General features: G+C 43.3%; 1 protein-coding gene across 7 annotated transcripts in view; it reads left to right on the top strand.

Moving 5' to 3' along the window:
- The window catches only part of ATG4C (autophagy related 4C cysteine peptidase), a 266,766-nt gene that overhangs the window by 117,907 nt on the left and 130,294 nt on the right, over nt 1-18,565 (top strand). For all 7 annotated transcript variants that reach the window (XM_085602413.1, XM_085602416.1, XM_085602418.1 and 4 more), the window contains 2 exons: nt 5,809-5,879; nt 10,936-11,057. In XM_085602413.1, the coding sequence (XP_085458539.1) occupies nt 5,809-5,879; nt 10,936-11,057 (193 nt within the window). The remainder of the gene's footprint in view (nt 1-5,808; nt 5,880-10,935; nt 11,058-18,565) is intronic.

Below are 18,565 nucleotides of genomic sequence, written 5' to 3'. Positions count from 1 at the left end.
CACTTATATAGCGAGCTATGCTGTTTATAAATATTTTATCAATGTATTTCCTTTCCATGTGAAATGATTACAATGCACAGTGTAGGTTGTGCTCATTCAGAAATGCATTTACATGGTATTATGTTTATATAGTGAAAATGGGTTATGTTAGCAGTTTGCTTCGTTTAGCATATTGAGGAATTATAGGTAGGGCCAATCTAAGTGGGAACATTAGCTCTCAATCTCTTAACAATGGCATACTGGTCTAATTCATAATGCAGTCGCCTAGAAGGATGAATATTTAGCAATGAAGTATTATTTATTCTATTTAAAATGTGGATAAAGCAAAATTGAACTTGAAATGAGGTTCATTTGAGAGCCATGAATGAAGCTTGTGCACAAACACATGCACTAGATGCTCTGTTATTCTTACTCGTCTGAACCCTTGTCCTGACCACAACTCTGAAGGTGAGCCTGTTGCACTTTCACTGGTAGGAGGTTGAGCTGGACCTAGATGGGATTAGGATGAAGAAGAGAGGCTGGAGGGAGAAGGAACTGGAGGATGTTCAAGCAAGAAGAAAATAGGAGATAGATGCAGGAACAACAAGGATGGTGAGACAAGTGGAAGAAGGAGTATAAGGGGTTGGAAGAGACTGCAGTGGAAGGACAGAGTAAAGGATGAGTGAATTGGATAGAGACAAGAGTGTTAAGTAGAGGGGGCCAAGTACAAGTTAGAATTGTGATAAGAATACACTTTTGCTTAATCAGAATGAGCCCATGGTCTGCTACTTCAGCTAAGTGGCTGAAGTTTGACTAATCATAGAATCCAATCTCCATCAGTCTTGTGCCTCTCTCATTGGTGCCCCCTCCATGATGTAGCACCTGTAGCTTCATTCACTTGCATTTGGTACGTTGGTGCATGTGAGTTTTTCTTTGGCTTTAACTCATGTCCAGGGTGATTGTATACTTTTGTTCCAGCTTGGTGTCTGTTGTGTAGTGCTTACCTTCTGAGCCAGTGGCTCTGAAGCCAGCCTGAGTGTGTATTCCCATGCATATGTTTGGGGGAGTTTCAGTTTTCGGCACAGAGAAAAAAGGGGTCTTCAATTGTCAGTTGTTGTATGGTTTGCTTTCCTTTTGCCAGATGCTAACTTCCCTTCTTAGTTTCAGATTCCTTATTTATAATCCAAGATAATGTGCAATAACTCCTCAAGTTAATTATTTTCCATTTGTGACTCAGTGATTTTGCCATTTTTTAACCTTTTGTTTTCTTAATTGCTCATGTTTTATTCGAGTTTTGCTCTACAATCCATTTATATTATTTACCTTTAGTAGGGAGGAGCTACCCAAAATTCCTGTACCATAGTAAGGCATTTGTTGAATCAAGGCATCTGCATATCTTGTATTGCCACCTAACTGAAGAATGGCAACACTATCATGTGGCTTTATAGCTCTGGATGTGGTGTGGTGAAAAAGGACACATGACCTCTTCTTCTCTAATTGGTCTCAATGGAAAAACGAGACCACACACACACACCTCCAAGGTGGGAAGAGAGTGTGAATGATTTCCAAAGTCATCTTTCACCTCCGGTTACCAGCACAGGCACAACTCAACCATCATTGTCATTATTTGCCTTTCAGTGGTTCTTTACCGGTTTCGCGATAGGAAAGTTGGAACTTCAGCCGCGATTGATTCAAGATCTCCATGGCTCTTTATGGCGCAGGCTGAAAGCAAAAATGTGCCGACAGCTACAAAACCTCATATAAGCGATTGAAATGATCAAAGGTCTTCTTTCAATGTTGTGTCCTGCAGATGACGGAACTGACCCTTTACAAGTCTTTAATGCCTTATGGTATGAATTACAGTTGTTAGATTTGATTACTGCTCCATGCCTAAGCTTAATAGTCATAACTGTCTGATAAGTGGTCTATTAGAACAGAGTTCAATTAAACAAGTGTTGGAAACATAATTATATACTGGCATTGCCTGAATTCTATAGCCTATAGAACCCTGACATCTTTCACAGTTTATGTTCTGACACTAGAGGATGAGACTGGTCTATTAGGACAAAACTGTTGAAAACATAGTTTTGTACTAGCATCGCCTGCTTTCTAAAGATTGGTACAACGCCTACATCTTTCTGACACCTCATGGTCTCACCCTAGAGGCTGAGACAAGTGGAACGCCAGTTTTAGCTTCGATTACATACGTTTTCCCAGATATTTCAGCAGTTTTTGCAAGTATTGCAAGAACCTAAAACACCATCTTCACCACCCTTGGGGTTTACAGTTGTCTTAATCAATTTCATTGCTTGTCGCTTTAGGGACACTTTGTGCTTTGTTAAGGTTTGACAAAAAAGGCTCTACAAGAACACTTGCAAGAGAATTTACACAGGCTCTGTTAAATAAAGTTTACTTCCCAGCTCCAGAATCGTTTTTCTTTGCTTCTGTAAAACACACAATGGCCATCTGAAGATTATTGTGGTCTGAACAAAGTTGCAATTCTGGATCGTTGTCTGTTATTATAGTCTATAACCCATTTGAATGATTAACCAAAACAAATAAAGTTAGCCCATTGTCCTTTCTTCAGTTTGTACTGGAACAGGCTGAAGTATTGTAACATGATGTTTCGCATTTTTATGGGTGTCTTCAAACGAGTCTGGTGTACAAATCTACTCACTCTATTGCCTTATTCTGGAAGGCTATTTGTAAGGAATTGAGCTTTAGCTTGCCTTTGTTGTCTGCATATCACCCCCAAATCAGCTCACCAGAAGAATGTATAAACTGGGTACTTAGGCCATACTTGCCGTGTTTTGCCACTTGTGTTCAAGACGATGAAAAACACCGTAGCAGGCTGTAGAATTCACTTACAAATGTAGTTCATTCTTCAGCGTTTGCACTGTTAGTTTGTCCTAATTGTGCCCAATTCATGCACCTACTACTAACATTTATTTTGCTTTTTTGACAAGTTGGATGTCAACTGTTAGAGATGCTGATGCTTTCCCAGGAACAGTTGCCGCAATCAGTTAATGGAAAGAGGAGTTTTACTTTTGTGTTCTTTTGGAGAATACATGGCTATTTACACATGTTCTGCTTCTTTGAAGACCGCTCGTCATTTAAGGCCCTCTTTTGCTTGCAGTGGTAGTTTTCCCTCTTTTTAGTGGCTTCACCCAATTTTTCACTTCTAGCAACTAAGAGAATATTGACATTCCCATCCCATTGCCATCACTTTCTCGAGTTCATGTGCAAGATCAGAAGGAGTAAGTGGTGTCAGAAATGGATGATTTTCATGTTTGAAGTGCCACCTACTAATTTTTGGTTCTTGCAACAGATATGCACATGATGTGCATTTTCCTTGTTTGTTTTGTGCCTTGTTGTTTTTTAGAGTCACCTTGATATCCTCGCCTGGCCACAGTGCATGCTTTTTTGCAGGGCACTTCATTCAGTAGTGCCCCTCTCTACAGTGCCACTCCTCAAAACCCCATATTCTTACATTTAGAGCAAGGCTTTTTGGGCCAGTGCCTTAAACTCATTCCTAGGACTTATTTTGACGGCATTGGTTTTCACTGTCTGTCTGTCTCCGCATTAGCTTCTTGTCTCTGGTCTGCTGTTCTCTCATTCTTGACTGAAGGCTACATGCACTCTGTTTGTGGGTCCTTCGTGGTGTGGTGGTTTGGAAAGCTGTAGGGATTTAAGCAGAGGTGTTGGTGAATACAAGTTATACAGCAAGCTCTTATGGCTGAAAGATGAATTGTTTTACTCCTCTGCTGTATGTTGTTTTCACAATTCACGAAGGTTTGCTATAACTCTTCGGTGGAAACGGGGAGCTGTATATTGGGGTTGGCTCTAAAGGTAAATGCATTATTTCCCTTAATGTAAATCTATCTCCGGGAACTTCTTCTCTAATGTGCTCTTGGTTCTTTGCACTCCGGTCAGTAATGAGCCCCACTGTGCTATGTACGGGCACGCAGAAGCAATGTTGCAAAAATCCTCTGAATCCGATCAAGGACCCAGGAGTATTCAAAAGGTGAGGAATCCGTGGTCAGCTAGAGTGTCCAGAAGAAAGAGCATTACTGAAGATAAATAACGTCTACTACTTAACTTCTTTTTCCACTAAGTCCTGCATTATTGACTTATGTTCTCTTTCCTTCTCTAAAGTCCTTCATCAGCGATATTAATACTTTGCACTTTGTCACCGCTCTCCTATGGTTCATATCACTTTACTGCGTCCCTTCAGGTCATTGGTAGCTTACACTCCTTCCAACTCTGCCTTGTTATTTTTCAAGTCGGCAGGTATTTCTGGGTATCATTTGTGGTGCATGTAATGTGCCATTGAGACCAGCAGGACCGAGTTGGTGCAATAAGCACATTTTGTACTGGTGGAAGAAACATTTTTATGAACGAATTAAGGTTCGACTTGCATTTGTGCGTGCTTCACCTTTACTGTTTGCAGAAGTGACGGACTCATTCTTTCAGCCTTCATCTTAATTTTCTCAAACTTTCTACTTATGGTTGTTTTTTTTTTTTGCTGACATCCCAGTTCGAGGGTAGTTTAGCAGTTGTGTTTCTCCACATCTGTAGTGATGCCTGTCCTGGGCCATGCTTCTGCCAGTGGAATTGTCATGTATGACTGGACAGCAAAGTAGCGTCTGCTGCCTTAAGTAAACTCGAACTCTGCATTTTATCTTCTTTACTTCCTTTTCTAGGCATTCTTTGTAGATTATCTTAAAAATATCGTTTCCATTTTTATGTTCAGAATAAATGCCCTAAACCTATTTGATAACTTTTACCTACATTTAGTGAATTCCAGTAGAGGAAAAATAGTAAAACTCTACACTCTCCAGGCAAGAATGTTTGTTTCTGCAAAATAATCATCTGGCTATGCAGCTCCATATTTATGGGCTGGCTCTATTAGTGGTCAGCAGCTCTGGTAAAAAAAAAAATAGGCGCAAATATGTTTGGCCCCTTCTTTAGCTTTAGCAACAGTTCTGAGTTGGCTGAAAAAGCTCTTAGATTAGCGCTGTTTGTTTTGCCAGTAGAGGTTAGCTGATTGTAAACTTGCAAACATACAAAAAATGCAAGACATGAAATGGGTGCTAAAGTCGTTTGTGCCAAATCAGGAAACTGAGCACTGAAACACATTAGTTGTACCATGGACATTTCCTCCTTTAGCATTCCAATCAAAATGGAACCCTTAGTATTACTTTTATTGGTAAGGATTCCACCCCACAAGGCTTGGCTAGTGCAAATCTTAGACAATGTTTTATATTTGGATTCTATGCAATCATTAAAAATAATAGTTATCAGCTGGTAAGTAAGCAACAATCTGAAAATATTTGCTTTTTTTATTATCATGAATTGTGTGCTCCATGTTGCGCAAACAGAATGCAGGAAAGAGCATTGGCTTTGTTATTATGCTTCATGCCTAGCTATTAGTGCAGTGGGCTGTGTCTGTTGCTAATGCATGTTATTGAATTCATGCCTCATCTCTGGTACCCATCTCTTTTCCTATCTCTGATGAAAAACACACCAGTAGAATTCTCAGAGCTGAGAGGAGGGCTAGAAATGTTCAAACGTGGTTTCTCTTGGTGCACAGAATTACAGTACATCTTCTTGCTTCGGAGGCTTAATGGATTGAGTTATTGTTTCTGATGTAATATCCATGTGAACATCAAACTCCATATTCTTCACTATATTAGAATTACAACAATTGATTTTTGTTGCAGGTTTCCTTGATTTTTCATTTGTAATTTGTGCATTGTTTACTGGCTCTACAGTTAAGTGTGTGCAGAATTAGGCGACTAATGCATCTTTATTTCCCGCTTCATGCAGAAAATCTGTCGCTGGAGCCCCAGACCCGGAGTTGCATGGAGTAACGGTTTATGTTGCTCAGGACTGTACAGGTAATCACCAGAGATTGTATCTAGGGTGTTAATATTGAGCTATTTCTTCGAAGACCTGGTACTGTCGCTGAGCTGGGGAAGTAGTTTCCTGGACCTGCAACTACAAAAGGGATAGCAGGAGCCGGGTTCCCTTCCAGATTAGTGTAGATTTGTGGTCCTCTAAGACCGATCAGGCATCTGGCTACAAGCTTTGGGGTTAGTAGGAGAGGATCTTTGTGGTACAAATTCAGCAATGACACCCATCAGGTCTCCTATGAATGCCCCTGCATGCTCTGAGTGAGGACAGGGTGCTTCAGAATAGGAAGAGGCTCGGAATGAGTATTAACATGCCTTCAAGATGAACTTCTCAAAGCCTTGGATGAGAATCATCCTTCTCCGTGTACACGTGTCTGTGGCCTTTGACAGTGTCGACTAGCAGATTCTGGGAAAAGAAGCAATCTTGTCATTTTTTAATATAAAAGGTTTCTGTTTTCTAGTTCATTTAACATGGTACAGTTCTTGGCTCTAATACACTTGGCCATTTACAAATTGCTTCCTGCATCTCAAGACATCAGTTTACATCTCCCCTACCTTCGGGGCTGCCCACTGACTCCCATTTCAATGACGCATGGACTGTATGGTCCTATGCTTCATTTATCTTTGAACCGGGGCCTCCATTACTGAAAACCTGCCTGTGTGCTGCATACCTGCTTGGAACCTGATGTTGGAGCAGGCCATGCTGAGATGCATGGTCAAAATGAGCTGGTAAGTAGCATATCACCTTCGGTGCCCATCTCTGGACAAGGTGAGCCAGTCGGACGGCAAGCAAACTTTTTAAAATTCAGGAACCACATTAAGAATGTGCATGGCTCTCGCTGAAAGGCAGTACTATTAATATCAAATTCTAAATCTGCTTTTTAAAATTTGTTTTTGTTGTTTTCAAACATGCATGGATAATTTTGCTCGCCTTGATCCAAGTGCATTAAAGTTACACAGACTAACATTCACACTTCATCAGTCATTCCACTGATGATCTTCAGCAATATATTTATATAACACACACCATTGACATTATATGAACAGAGAACCCTTACGCCCCGTTCACTTAATCCATTAGTGTTCACCATTATTGGTCTCCAGTCAAATACCAGTGTTGCAATTTCTCTCCCATCTCTTGTAGTGTTGCATGCCAGTCGCCCACTGCAGTAATCAGTCAGGACCTCATATAATGACTTGTATCCCTCTAATTAGTAATACCTCCCTACAGTTTTTTTTACCACTTTACAAAGAATCCTTGTGTCTAATCTGCATAGGTTGATGTTCCCACCGGCCTGGCGTCCAGATGATCATTCAAAAATATCATCACCTCTGCCACGTCATAAGGTCGACTGCTAGCTTCATTAGAGACTCCTCAGCTGTGGCCAATCTGCTCTATCTTTGATCCATCCGTCAATGTCAAATTCTAAATCTGGTTATTCACAGCTGTAACGTAGTGGCAGTGCTACTGCATCGTAAAGGGATTCCATACGACTCTGAGAGTGCTCCCAGAGACCCTGCCAGTGTGACACTGGCTTGTGGAGAGCAGAGAACACCGCTTCATGCAGAACGACCAGAGAAGGCCCATAGAGTGGTGGGATGGGTGGCAGGGGGGGTCAGTGTATTTTTTCATGTATTTGGGTGGGGGAGGGATGGATTGGAGAAAGGATTATAGGTTGGGTGGCAGGACACTTTTGTTTTCAAATATGGGGAGAGAGGGGTGGTGAGGGTGGGTGGTAGAATGCCCTCATGCAAATGAGAGAAATCCTCCTTGAGATTGCACTGGCAATACATGTGCGCCCTTGTGATCAATATTACAGAAGTGCCTTTGTGTGCATCCCCTGTTGTAATACCTGTGTATCCTTGGGCTGCAAAACGTGGGTGTACTTTTGATAATAAGGCCCAGGCACTGTTTTTAAATATTTAGGGGGTGGTTATTGCTGAGAAGGGAGTTAATTTGTTATGTGGAGGGGCATGATTGCCTGGGGGGAGGAGGGGTCGGTGTGAGTGGTAGGCCACCAGGCATAACACAGGGTTGAGTTTGAGACAATATAGCTCCTATCCACTTTTCACCATATACTCCAGTCACACAGTACTCATATACACCTACCCTCTTGAACCCCAGTCCATCCATCTTCTTGTGGTTGTGAACCCTCTTCCCCAGTGTCATAGGTATGTCTGTATCTACATCACTATGCATCCTTGTCTCTCTGTCTCTATAAATTCATGTTTCCACTTCCCTAACCCATCTGCCTCCGGGACCTTTTTGCTGTCTGTCTCCTTGTCCTAATATTTGCCTGTGTACTTGTTCCATCTTTTACGCATCCTGACTTCTTGTTTCATCTGCCGCCTTTGGTATGGTATGACTGATTAATGCATGAACCCTTCACAACTTGCTTTCCCCAGTTGCAACTAAGTAATTCTGCCAATTTCCTGCCTGCTGTTGAGTAGCACAACACCTACAAATTGTGAGCCTGTCACCATGTGTGTAAGCAGAATGTTAGCACAATAGCAGACCAGTGTATGGCCAAACACTGTCTCTACAAGTGATCAAGTGTAAAATCTGCACCACATGCAACTGGACACTGTCCTGTGTCTTGATATTCCCAACACCGTTTCTTCCCTGTAGCCTCTCTGGTGGTATAGCCTGATCCCCCTTGCAATCTCCTTTCAACGAGGGGCTCAACTGCTCCAGTTATGGACGAATCAAAGGGTAATTCAGTTCAACATCGGCTGACAAGACAGGTAAAGGTGATTATCATTCTCCACCAGATGGAAAAGATTGTTTTGCCTAATCCTAGTCATCAGACCTGTGCAGATGCTCAGGATATCTTCCATCTTTTCACAGGCCTGGATCTATTATGGCTGTAACCAACACATAGGATGGTGCTGAGGCTTGTGAAGCTAGCATCTGTCTCCTACATTAAATGGGATGTCTATGTGGCATTGTTGGGAGAGCCAGCATGCAGTTGCTATAGGGTCCACTTCTTACATCTAATACTTATGTTTCTTGAGTGTGTTCACCTGCCGGTTTCATGGCACTGGAATGAGAACCGTGCCAGTACACCTTTTAAAGACCATTTTTAAAAATGCCATGTTTTTAAAGCATTCGTGAAAGGATTCAAGGAAGGAATTGACAGATGAATTGACATGTTGTTTCATGAAGGTTCAATGTGTGCCGACACATTGCATCCTCCCAACCAGCTTCTGTTGGCATAGACATAGAAATGATTAGCAAAGAAGAATAAAGTGTTCAAATAAGATGGCAGCATTGAAAAAGGAGAATATAGAAGGAGCAATGCATGGTACAAAGTACATTGACCATGACACAACTCCTTTACAGGGAGGCAATAAGAGACCATGAGAAGAGGATGAGATTGAGAAAAAGGGCTGGCTTTGCTCACTAGCCTTGTTTCTTGGTTCTGAAGGGTCTGAATGTGCCTACACACATTCAGGAAGGCCAAGGTAGGCGGCATTGCCATACTATAAGCATGAACCAGTAAGTGCTACAACCACAAGTCGTTTTCCTTCCTAATTTAGTTAATGCATAACTTCTCTTAATTTTTTAAGCTGGGCGGAGCGAGTTGACACATATGTACAGGAACTACTACTAATTAATTTGCTGTAGTACTACCTACAAAACAATAGGCTGGTTCACAATTAGTTTTGAAGGCTCTAGTACATCAAGGTCTATGACTTTACAAATGTCTATTCAACAGGGGGCTATAGGGCAACCTGATTTAAATTTAAGCAAGGATGCATGAAACTCCATTTGAGAGAAAGCCATGAGGAAGACAACTTTAGGGTACTGGGATGCGGTCCTTCAAGCCACAAATTTATATCTACAATGACTTTTTGTGGATTTGTTTTTGTCACAAATTATTTGTTCAGTTTTATCCAAAATGTTACGCAATTTGGGATCGGAAATTGGAGAGCAAGGGGTGGTGGTTATCGGTTTATTTCTTTATTTAAAACCTCATATTGGGGGTTTTAAGAAATAGATATTTAATGGAATAGGAATAATTTTTAATGTATGTAAATACATTTTTGTTCTGATTTCATCATGGTTCATATGCTGCACTGGAAGAAGGGTCGCAGGAACGGAGCCAATGCCATTCACCCTTAAGCATCAGTGTTGTAGCTCTGGCTAGTTTGTCACTAAACGATAGTGCTGTTTATTTTCTTTGCTACATTACCTTTACCTTGCGTGCTGACACAGCATCCCTAACATTTGAAAGACAGAATAGACATGCTGGTCCCAGTTAGTATAGACATTCTACTGGTCCCCTTAATCCTGAGAAAGCAAGTCAGACCAGCCGACAAACCCATAGAGCACTTTATAGTCTCCATCCTTCTACAGCCCACAAGAGCCTCTGAGACTCTAGGGTCCTATTATTTAAAGAGCGTACTTTCACTGTTTGCCACGGGGCACCTTAGAACAGGTGCACCAGTCGCAAGCGAGGAAAGTGCGCCCTATTACATGGAATGTGCTGCCCCAGGACAACTGCGAATTTGGGCTGCCCTGGGGGCAGCACATTACTGTGAAAAAACGGAGCGTCTGCTTTAAAGTTTTCACTGTGCAGGCGGCACCTGCCTGCACTTCCAATGGGGATTAGAGAACCCCATTGAAAGTGCAGGGTGGTGCAGTCAGGGACTGTACCCGCCTTCAAGGGGATGTCTGGGGGGTCCATAGGACCCAATTTCCCTCATTGAGAGGCTGCTCTCAGGGGGTGCATGGACAATGAGCCCCATGACAGCGTCTTTGCCTCTGCACCCACGCCTGTAATATGGCGCACGTGCAGAGGCAAAGTGAGGTAACGCGCCCTGCAGATAGCGATGGCGCTTTATGTGCACCAGGGCTATATATATATTACAGAAAGGGCCGCACAAGCGTCTGCAGCCCCCTCTGTAATACCAAAGTGCCCCAGGACACTGTGTAATACGGCCCCTCGTGTCCCCTGTCTTTGTACTGATACATGGGTAAGGTCTTATTCGTGTGCCTACGCTGTTCATGTATGTGTTTTCACTTTCTCGTTTTTAGTTTACAGCGGGGATGTCTTTGACAAGCAGTGTTCTTCTGGCTCCGAAAAGGCTGTTATCATTTTAGTTCCAGTGAGACTTGGTGGAGAAAGAACCAACTTGGAATATGTTGAATTTGTAAAGGTATTGTCAGAATATGCAAAATCAAATGCCAAGCATCAGACTGTTTGTTCTAAACTCCATATTTGATACAGTTGAAGCAATCCTTAATGCAGCAGGACAGTGTGCTTTGAATTATAGCTTAGACCTTTATTAATATTACCCACTGACTAATAGGAGCCCACTCTTTCTTTGGCAAACCTGGCTCTCGTGTCTTGTCCAAATAATCATGTTTGTTGAATATTTTTTGAAAAGCAATGTCCCACTGCTGGTTGTTTCTGAGAAATTGTAGTTAAGATCAAATTTGGAGGTGCCTATCAATGTGAGTTTCTGTAACCTAACTTTGATCAAATGATTGTTTAGCCAACTTGGCTCTACCTTTTACGTTCTAGAGATAAGTGGACCTTCTTGACAACTTCTGATTGTCTTTAGAAGTTCATATGATTGATTGTGAGTTTGCATGTGTTTTTACCCTGTCCTTTATCCCGATTTCGGTTTCTTCTTCCATCAAAGATCTGTATAGCACCCATGCACCTTTTGCGACCATTAGGAACTCTGTCGTGGCCTAAAAGTTATTGAGCATGTTCATGGCTCTCAAGTGTTATATTTGAGGGCTTTGATCCTCACTTTTAATTCACTTAGCATTACCCCTATCTAGGCTGAATCATTCCCAGTTTCTTGTTGTGATCCCCAATGTTCAGAAAACCCACTGCAGTTCGCAGGTAAGTTCAGTTCAGATTAACATTTCAGTGTCAGTCCATATTACAACTGTGACAACTTGAAAACTATACATATTTACCAGTAAATTCTGAACTGAGCTGTACCTCAAGTGCACATCGTACTGGCTATTTAAAGACTATGCATAACATGTCCTGTGTACATGCCTTACGGTACTTCATTTGCTTCGGGAATTTCATTGTGCACATTTTATACTGAGTAACAAATCATATCTTCAGAGTTTAACGCAAGGCAATGAGTCAAAAGCAAAACATATTGCCCAGTGGAAATGCACAGTGTAGTGTCGCTGTGAAATGGTATTCACTCTATCGTGCATCTGGCCAGTAAATTGTGCATGTTTTTAACTGAGCAGTCAAAGGATCTGCGAAAAAATGCAAAGTGGAACGTCCTGTTAAAAAGAGGCCCACTTAACATTACGGTGCTCTGATGACGTGTTGTTGCAAACACCAGGTCCCCTTTTTGTACAGACTGGGAGATGCCAAGAGATCCAGAATTTGCTTTTTATGGCAAACTGTGGTTGCCTACCATGTTGACTTTCTCATATTTATGGTCCAAGCTTGCTCTAGCAACCTGCTCTTCTTGTTGTGGGGCTTCAAGAGACACTCTCCACAGTAGGGTCTGCCTGACTACGTCTGCCTGAGGATCTGGGGCACAATGAGGCCTTGTCAGTTGCCCGGCCTCATCTCTTGTTGCCGTTGTCACTCATCCAGTCAGAGCCTGAAGGGGCACTTTTCTTGCTTTCCTAGCTCTGAAGGCCAGGAATGTAGTCCATTCCTCACAGAGCGCAGACGAGGTGAACTAAAGCGGGGTCTTTTTCTAGTGTACTTGGCGAACCTCCCTCCACCACTTGTCCTTGTGCCAGCTCAGTTTCCATGCCTCTGTGCAGAATGGACGCCCACCTCAGCCAGGGCATGTAAGCAATGCACAGTGTTTTGGCCTACAAAGCTGTTTGCAGCCTGAAAGAAAGAAGTACCTGCAAAACCAGCATCAGTAGTGCAAAGCAAGTTGGGGATCCTATTGCTGGAGACAGGTCTGCAGAAATTCGTTTGGCTTCTCCATTGCTGCCTCACAGCCATTCCATGCAGAATATAATTGGTTCATCAGCCAAGTGTCACAAGCAACCGCGCAGAGCTAGCAATAACCCAAACACAGGAGTTACATCTACTACTCCTGGCAACGGTGGTCAATGTATGTCTGTGCTATCTGGGTCCTTATTTTCTATGCAGCTTGAGGAAATGCTTCAGGTGCATAGCACCATATTGCAAGAAGGTGTACATAAGGCCATGTAATTCTAGAGGCTTCAAGGTGCTAAAGGCCAAATGAAAATATATCTTAAAGTAGATAGACTGACAAATCAGCACTGCTTAAAATGGTAAATACCGACAGATTTGAAAATATTTGTTAGTCATATTGCATATGCACAGACCAAGTGAGAGAACGGCAAGTGAAAGCACGTTCAATACAAAGAGCCCTCATTTCTTCAAGAGACTTTTGCCAAAGTTCTTACACTACTAAAAGCTGGGAACCCATTTCTAGACAGAAAGAGGTCTAGGAAGGAGAGCTACCTGCTGAGAGGCCCCTTCTCACTGCTTGTCTAGGTAGTGTGGGTCACTACTTGTAATTTATCAGGTCATTATAGTCCACAGTTTGGAAGAGTGGCTCTATAATGAGTTAAGTGTGTTTCCATGCTGATTTGTATTTTTGACACCTCTTTATTAGTAAAAATACAGGCATCACATTTTTAACCTATTTAAACTAGATCACCCCTTCTTTCCCAACCCTTTACATTCAGCATCATATAAGAAGCAAAATGAGAAAACAGGTTATTAGGGGATGTATGTCGTTACAACGCACACTTTTACAACGCATGCACTTACAACGCATTTTTTACAACGCAACATCCACTACAACGCATTCCATTACATAGCATGACACTACAACGCATTTTTAAAAACGACCTTTACAATGCATTCCATTACATCGCATACTACCTTTACAACGCATACCATTACAACGCATAATATTAAATTGCATTTAAGGTAAGTATTGGATAGTATAGGGGTAAAAATTACTATTCTAACTCCAGGGGGTGCAACAGTAGGTTAAGTGTTGGATTGTGTTGTAATGGTATGCGTTGTAAAGGTAGTATGCAATGTAATGGAATGCGTTGTAAAGGTAGTTTTTAAACATGCGTTGTAGTGTCATGCGATGTAATGGAATGCGTTGTAGTGGATGTTGGGTTGTAAAAATTTCGTTGTAAGTGTAGTGCGTTGTAATAGTTGCGTTGTAAAGGTTGTTCACCGTTATTAGGTTATAGTGTGCTGAGCATACATTACCAAACAGATGTTGGTCCCTCGGTTGGGTGGACAGATGCCTTCTTTGCGGTCACAGTCCATGTATTGTAGAACAGGTGGCCACACTTAAGGGAAATTATCCTTCCCCTTCACTTTGACTCGGGCGTAGCTTCAGGGTGTTACACCCCTGCCCCCTAATAAATGTACTATTTAATAAATCGTTGGGTACAGGAGCTTTCAGTCGGGTATAGTAAGATGTCTGTTCGATTTCACCTGTGATTTTTATGTACTCAGTCAGACAAAAACACATACACACATTCCTGTCTCTGTTTTGAAGGTCTTACAACATGGCCCGCCGCCCTGGGCACAGCACCGACACCCACCGACCACGCACGCAACCTAGAGTTCGTCCTGGACTCATCGCTCACTATGACCAAGCAAGTCAACGCCATCTCCTCCTCCAACACCCTCCACATGCTACGAAAGATCCTCAAATGGATCCCCACGGAAACAAGAAGGACTGTCACCCAAGCCACCGTCACAAGCCGGCTCGACTATGGCAACGCACTCTATGCAGGGACAACGGCCAAGCTACAGAAAAGACTGCAACGCATACAGAATGCCTCCGCACGCCTCATCCTGGACATCCCCCGCCACAGCCACATCACCGCCCACCTGAGAGACCTGCACTGGCTCCCCGTCAACAAGAGGATCACGTTCAAGCTCCTCACCTACGCACACAAAGCGCTCCACAACGCCGGACCCGAATACCTCAACAAACGCCTCTCGTTCTACGCCCCGACTCGCCAACTCCGCTCAGCCAGCCTCGCCCTCGCCACCGTACCACGCACCAGAACAACAACAGGCGGCAGATCGTTCTCCTACCTCGCCGCCAAGACCTGGAACTCCCTCCCCACCCACCTCCGACTGACCCAAGACCTTCTTACCTTCAGGAGACACCTCAAGACCTGGCTGTTCGAGCAGTAGCAGCACCACCCCACCCTCAGCACCTTGAAACCCTCGCGGGTGAGTAGTGCGCTCTATAAATGTACTGATTGATTGATTGATTGATTGATTGATTGAATGGAACTATCTCAGATACAAAAGGAGTTATCCTACTGCTAAAGATAAACATAATTAAAAACCTTACTGCCCCATATCTATCCTTAACATAGATCATAAAATATACAGGAACATTTTGACAGAAAGGTTTGCTCCTAAACTTTCAAAGATCATTCACAAAGACCAATTAGGTTTTATAAGGGGCAGCAAACCTTTGACAAGGCTTAAACGAGGTGAGTTCCTCCTAGCTAAGTAAGGTCATGTTGGACTTCAGCCTAGGAGACGACACCCTACCCAAAATGAAGGGTGAGAATAGGAATTAATTATATTTTTCCTAACAACTTCAACATCCAGATAAGGACACGCCAGGTTTGCCCTATATGACACTCTCCTATTGCCATGGCAATTGCACTACTGGTACTGCCTCTTGCAGACCGAGCACTTGTCTCTCTGATTGATTCCATAGAGTCGCTCCCACCTATACTGGAGCTTATAATGAAATTTACTGAAGCCTCAGAATATAAAATCAATCAACACAAGTCAGACGCTGAAACATTGAGGTCGGTGACTGCATTCAAAACCAAATCAGATTCCTTGAATTATTTGGAGCCAAGATAAGCACTTGCATCAGAACCCTTTAAAGAGCCAATGCCGCTCCTTTAGTACCAGTATTAATTCAGATTTGACTAGATGGTGCGATGAACAATTTATCTGGCTTCGAAGCATTGCGACCATAAAAATAACTATAAACCACTAGGCTTGATATGTGTAGGAAGTGCTTCAAATACATACTGATTCAGGCACATTTAAATTTTAAAGTTAAACAAGTTCCCTGGTATTAAAATTTATTACATATCCCAAAACTCAGAATCCCCAGGGGAATGGCCCAAAGTGAATTGGTTACGTTTTGGACCCATATAGACCAGGCAGTTGCGAGGGTTTCAAGGTGCTGAGGGTGGGGTGGTGCTGCTACTGCTCGAACAGCCAGGTCTTGAGGTGTCTCCTGAAGGTAAGAAGGTCTTGGGTCAGTCGGAGGTGGGTGGGGAGGGAGTTCCAGGTCTTGGCGGCGAGGTAGGAGAACGATCTGCCGCCTGTTGTTGTTCTGGTGCGTGGTACGGTGGCGAGGGCGAGGCTGGCGGAGCGGAGTTGGCGAGTCGGGGCGTAGAACGAGAGGCGTTTGTTGAGGTATTCGGGTCCGGCGTTGTGGAGCGCTTTGTGTGCGTAGGTGAGGAGCTTGAACGTGATCCTCTTGTTGACGGGGAGCCAGTGCAGGTCTCTCAGGTGGGCGGTGATGTGGCTGTGGCGGGGGATGTCCAGGATGAGGCGTGCGGAGGCATTCTGTATGCGTTGCAGTCTTTTCTGTAGCTTGGCCGTTGTCCCTGCATAGAGTGCGTTGCCATAGTCGAGCCGGCTTGTGACGGTGGCTTGGGTGACAGTCCTTCTTGTTTCCGTGGGGATCCATTTGAGGATCTTTCGTAGCATGTGGAGGGTGTTGGAGGAGGAGATGGCGTTGACTTGCTTGGTCATAGTGAGCGATGAGTCCAGGACGAACTCTAGGTTGCGTGCGTGGTCGGTGGGTGTCGGTGCTGTGCCCAGGGCGGCGGGCCACCAGGAGTCGTTCCAGGCGGAGGGGGATGGTCCAAGGATGAGGACCTCCGTCTTGTCTGTGTTCAGTTTGAGGCGGCTGATCTTCATCCATTCGGCGACGGCCCTCATTCCTTCTCGGAAGTCGGATTTGGCGGTGACTGGGTCTCTGGTCAGGGAGAGGATCAGCTGGGTGTCGTCGGCGTAGGAGATGATGTTGAGGTCGTGTGCGCGGACGATGTCGGCGAGGGGGCTCATGTCGATGTTGAAGAGAGTCGGGCTGAGTGATGAGCCTTGGGGTACGCCGCAGATGATCTTGGTGGCCTCTGAGTGGAACGGGGGTAGGCAGACTCTCTGGGTTCTGTCGGTCATTAGCCTGTCCTGACTCTTTTATATAGACTGACAGAATTTGTACGATTGTCTGTTACAGCAGATCAGCAAAAGTATTTGAAAATTCTTTTTTTAAATACACCTAAACTCATTGTCTTATGAGATTTTTTGTTTTTTATTGCAGTATACTGCTTCTTTGATCAATGCCACCATGGCTTTTCACTGATCCACAGAGATATTTTGCAAATTGGCGGCCTTGAAGTAGCCTTTCTTGCAAATCGGCTGATTCACATCAGTCTGTTTGTAATTTCTTATTGAAGTCTTTAAACGAAACACCCTTTTCGCTATCACTAAATACCAATTCCCAATCTGCTACCCTCACTCCTAGAATTTTCCAATGTTTCCTGGCCTTCATGGCTCTTGCAAGCAGCATGTGGGTCTTGTTGCCATATTTATAATCTGAGTTGAACTAACAGCAGACCTTTCGCAGATTTCTTTACTAACCGTGTAATTAGTTGTCCATTTTACTGAGTTCACGTTCTTAATATCTGACCTAATGGCGATGTTCAATCTTTATAACTCACACATCGAGAAGGACAAAAAAAAATTAAACAACACATACACAAGGGGGGTACCCAACTAATCAACACCCTCCGGTAAGTTAGGGAAAACCCTATGGGTTTTTATGATTGACCTCATCCACTAGATAATAGCATGCTTCATCATAGGGCCCGCTAGCACACCCTGGCGTAATCAAACGCTCGGGTGGAGAGCTATTGTTAACAATGTTTTTTTATGAAACATTGTAATTACAAACTAGTGATCCCAAATGCAGAGAACAAATGGAATTAAAACTACCTAGAAGGGCACCCACCTGTATATTTATTGTGGGTCCCTCTCTGCAGGTTAGAAATTCATTATAAATGGGCATATGTCTACAACTCCATTACCCTGTCTGCTCGTACTGACATGTTTCAGCCTCTTAAAACACCCAACAGGGTCGAAGGCCTTCCTCAAGATACACTACTTTATGACACTCCCTCCTAGTTATTCACTATATAGGGAGTGTGTCTATGTCCATCCTTGCCCTTATTCGACAGTTGAGTAGACACTCTTCAAATGGCGTACCCAAGTGTCATTGTTCGCAGTCCAAACCTGAGCATAGAGTGGGAACATTGCCCTGTAGTTACACATTTGTCAAGGTGCAATGTGGCCTGATGCGCCACTCTGCTCCCTTCGCCAGAGTTCCACCTCCAGCCTAAGTTGGGTTAGTGTCTTATCATGCTAATCTGCGACAGAAGTATACATAAGTACATTGCCACTTTTAATGTCTCACATTGTTTTTCTGTATAAATATTTGGGTCGTCTTTGGGCTCTAAATATTCTCATATAGTTTGAGATACTTCAGCGCGACGCATGGCATCCTGCAATAGGTATCAACCTAAGATCGCTTCTCAGCTATACTTCTACTGGTGCATTTTATGATGGTGATTCCGTCTAAGTCTGCAGATCCACCTCCTTTGT

The sequence above is a fragment of the Triturus cristatus genome, chromosome 4_2, assembly GCF_964204655.1.
Source record: "Triturus cristatus chromosome 4_2, aTriCri1.1, whole genome shotgun sequence".
Classification (NCBI taxonomy): domain Eukaryota; kingdom Metazoa; phylum Chordata; class Amphibia; order Caudata; family Salamandridae; genus Triturus; species Triturus cristatus.
Note: the sequence above shows the minus strand (reverse complement) of the source record. Positions and strands in the feature narration are given on the sequence as shown.